The sequence below is a fragment of the Hipposideros armiger genome, unplaced genomic scaffold (genome assembly GCF_001890085.2).
Source record: "Hipposideros armiger isolate ML-2016 unplaced genomic scaffold, ASM189008v1 scaffold_729, whole genome shotgun sequence".
NCBI lineage: Eukaryota > Metazoa > Chordata > Mammalia > Chiroptera > Hipposideridae > Hipposideros > Hipposideros armiger.
Window position 1 is genome coordinate 634,747 of NW_017732079.1, and position 3,455 is coordinate 638,201.

The 3,455-nt window shown below is 45.3% G+C and overlaps 2 protein-coding genes across 4 annotated transcripts in view; both read left to right on the forward strand.

Moving 5' to 3' along the window:
- S100A13 (S100 calcium binding protein A13) overlaps positions 1 to 1,232 on the forward strand; it is a 15,715-nt gene extending 14,483 nt beyond the window's left edge. For all 3 annotated transcript variants that reach the window (XM_019627404.1, XM_019627406.1, XM_019627405.1), the window contains exon 3: positions 246 to 1,232. In XM_019627404.1, coding sequence (XP_019482949.1) covers positions 246 to 389 — 144 coding nt within the window. In that variant the 3' untranslated portion in view covers positions 390 to 1,232. The remainder of the gene's footprint in view (positions 1 to 245) is intronic.
- The window catches only part of S100A14 (S100 calcium binding protein A14), a 17,958-nt gene that overhangs the window by 5,255 nt on the left and 9,248 nt on the right, over positions 1 to 3,455 (forward strand). The window lies entirely within an intron of this gene.

The window sequence follows — 3,455 nt, forward strand, 5'->3', positions numbered from 1 at the left end:
GCCTTGGTGGGAGTATTTACATGGCGGCAAACCCTACGAATCAGGTCCCCCACCTCCCTGTGCTGTAGCTCCTTGGAGTTCGGTACCACAGCCCCTTGTCTTGGGGCTGCAGCCTCGACCTGAAGGTGCGGGACAGGTCCTCGTGCTCCCCGAGGGGAAGGCATGGTGCCTGGCAGGTCCTCCCTGGCTCCCTGGCTCAAGAACCCTCGTTTCCAACTCCACCCTTCCCTTTGGTGTCTCCTCAGGATGTGGGCTCCTTAGATGACAAGATGAAGAGCTTGGATGTGAATCAGGATTCAGAGCTCAAGTTCAACGAGTACTGGAGACTGATTGGGGAGCTGGCCAAGGAGATCAGGAAAGAGAAGGCCCTGGAGATCCGGAAGAAGTAAAGCCTGCAGGCTGGGATGGCGCAGGCAGGGCAGGGCAGGACCCCACTCTCCCCATCTACAGCCTCGTCCTTGAGACACAAATGTTTCTTATTCCCACCCCACCTCGATTTCTTCTCTTGCGAGTAGGGGGTGAGAAAGCTCTGCCCTGACCTGAGGGTGGGTCCAAAAATTCTGAGCTCCTTGAGGACCACAAGTGTTATTCATCTTCGAATATTCTGCAGCATTGAGCACCTGGTCTTGTATAAGGTAGGTGCTCAATAAATTGTGGATGAAAAAGGGGCCACGTACTAAACCTGACAAGGAGAGGCCTGCCTGGCGGGCCCTATAAACTCAGAGACCGAGAGTAACCACACAAGATGGTCGGAAAATAAAAATTCCTAACTAAAGCAGGTCATGGCAGGTAGTCACATCCTAGGCCTGTAGATTCCTTGACAAAGGTCAATCTTTGCCTTAGGTGAGCTTATCTATTGTCTTTTAGCATCGAGGATAACAGACCTTTGAAATGTCAGAGGAACCCCCTTTTCCAGATCACTCAGGGCATAATGTCCCACCAGAGCATAGACCACAGAGCCCCTTGTTGTTATCTTGTCCCCCATCTCCATGTGCTGTCAATGTTATTATCTGTCCTGTACCCACAGTGTGAAAGAACTATGTGTCCCTCCCTTTTACTTTTTATCCAATCCCAGAGAGCCCCCCGTTGCTTTCTCCCGCCCCCCTAATCTACCGCCTATGGATTCCATGTCACCCCCTTAGTCTCCTCCTTTGAGTCTAATGTATAAAATAAGCCGCAAAACTGCCATTCTCGGGAGCGTTTTCTCAACCCGTTGAGATTTTGCTTTTGGGCAATTGTCATCACCTTGGCTCAAATAAACTCTTATAAGACTTTTTCTTAGGCTGGATGTCCTTTCTTCGACAAACGAAATGGTTGATGAATGAATATATGAAAGGTAGAGACAGATCTCTGGGGCAGGTGAGGTGCCTCCTGTGGCTCAGGGGCAGGATCTTGGCTCCCACTTCTCTGACCCCTGGGGTTTGTGTCATTAAATGATAATGGTCTCAGTGAGCCGAGTTGAGGGCTTGCTAGAGCCAGGCACGGTGCTAAACATTTTCTTGCATTTTCTTCCTTAATTCTCACAGCCCTTCGAGGTTGGTTCTATTTTTAAGTCCTGTATGAAAGAGGAGGAAACATATTTTAGACAGGTGAAGTCACAAAGACAGGAACAGGTAGGACTGGGTTGAAATTCCAGAGCCTCTGATGAACTGGCATCCTCTCCCGATGGGTGCTGGAGACACTGGACCCTCCTCCCCGCCCTCCCTGCGGTGCAGGGGTGAAGAGGGTGGACACAGGTTCTGGTTCGAGGAATGTGGGGTGAGTGAGGGTGGCGGAAATGCTGCAGGAAAGCACTGGAGCGCCATGGAGGTGCTGTCCCTGGTCTCGATCTGAGGGGCATGTGGCGTGCACCGCCTGCCACCAGAGGGAGCAGGGGCAGGGCAGCCCCAGCTCCGTGGGCGCTGCCTTCCGGGGGACTGCCTACCTACCATCAGGTATGCATTTGGGCAGCTGTTACTCCCCAGGAACATTTAGGCTGAGACAAGCTCCCCACCTCACCCCATGAAAGGGTCCTCGACTGAGACAGCCCATCTAAGTGCCCCCAGACTGAGAGGCCTCACAGGGGCCCCAGGCTGAGGCGCCTTTGGAGAAGCCCTCCGACAGGTCCTTCAGAGGAACTCTCCCAATGAGCCACTCTCGGAAGGGCCCTTCATGGAGACACTCACAGATGCCTCTCGGGGCCACGAGTACAGGGGAGCCCTAGAAGGAGACGCAGAGAGGGGCACTGGGAGTGGTCCCCTAAAAATGAAAGGACAAAGTGAGAGGCCACAAGCCTTTATTGGAGATCCAAAGACTAGCTCTTTTTTTTTTTTTTTNAGCCAACTCTTAACCAACGCGCCACTCGGCCGGCCCTAAAAAATTTTTATGTAGTCAAATTATCAAACTTTTCTTGAATGGCTTCTCTGTTTCATGCCATGTTTAGAAAGATCTTTCTCAATTTAACATATAAAAAGAAAAAAAAATCCCCAAAAAACCCAACCCATAATTGATTTCATTATTAAAATTTTCCTACTGATGTGAAGCACTTCTTTGAGTATTCATTCAATTTCCATGTGTATTTTGGATCTCTTTATTCTGTTTCATTCATCTGTTTATTGTTTATTTAGGAACAACCTCGTTTACCGTAGTTTTACAATATGCTTTTAAGACCTGTAGGGTTGCTTCTTTCTCCTTATTTTTATTTTTCAGAATTTCACTGGTGGATCTCACATGTTTATTTGTCACGAAGAAGTTTAGTAACATTTAATCATGTTAAAAAGAATCCTGTAGATTGTTAATTGGGGTCAGATTAATACATTTTAGGGAAAATTGACATCTTTATTGAGCCTTTCTCTCTCTAAAAAAAAAAAAGATATGTTTTCCTATTTATTCAAGTTTTTTTTTAATTAAATAACTGGTCTGAGACCCAATTTCCAACATGGAGGGTTCGCCTCATTAACATAACAAAAGACACCTTCATCATCACTGTCAACACTTAGGAAATTCCAGAGGTTTTGGGAGCTTGTGAATCTGGAACTGTAGAGGAAGACCACATATACTTGGGGTGTCAAAAAAAAAATGAATGCACATGACTTATATTCATCTTTTGTTATCCGTGTATATTGAGTATTACAATTTCAGTACAGTTTTTTCCTTTCTTAAACTGTGTAACATTTTTTTTTTGGCACCTTCTGTATATATAAGAATTATATGTTGGTCATCTGAATCACCAAATATATATTTCTTATAACTCATAATATTGCATATATCCTTCAGTTCAGTTTTCTTCACTAAAGCTTAATAGATTTCTACATTTATGCCTAAGTGCTCTATTTTCTTTTTTCCTATTTTAAGTGGGATCTTTCTTATTATGGTCTCTAACTGGTTAGCATTCATATACCTAAAAGTTATTGGTTTTTGTGAATTAATATTGTAACCAGGCACTTTATCATTTCTACTAGTTTTTTTTTTTTTTT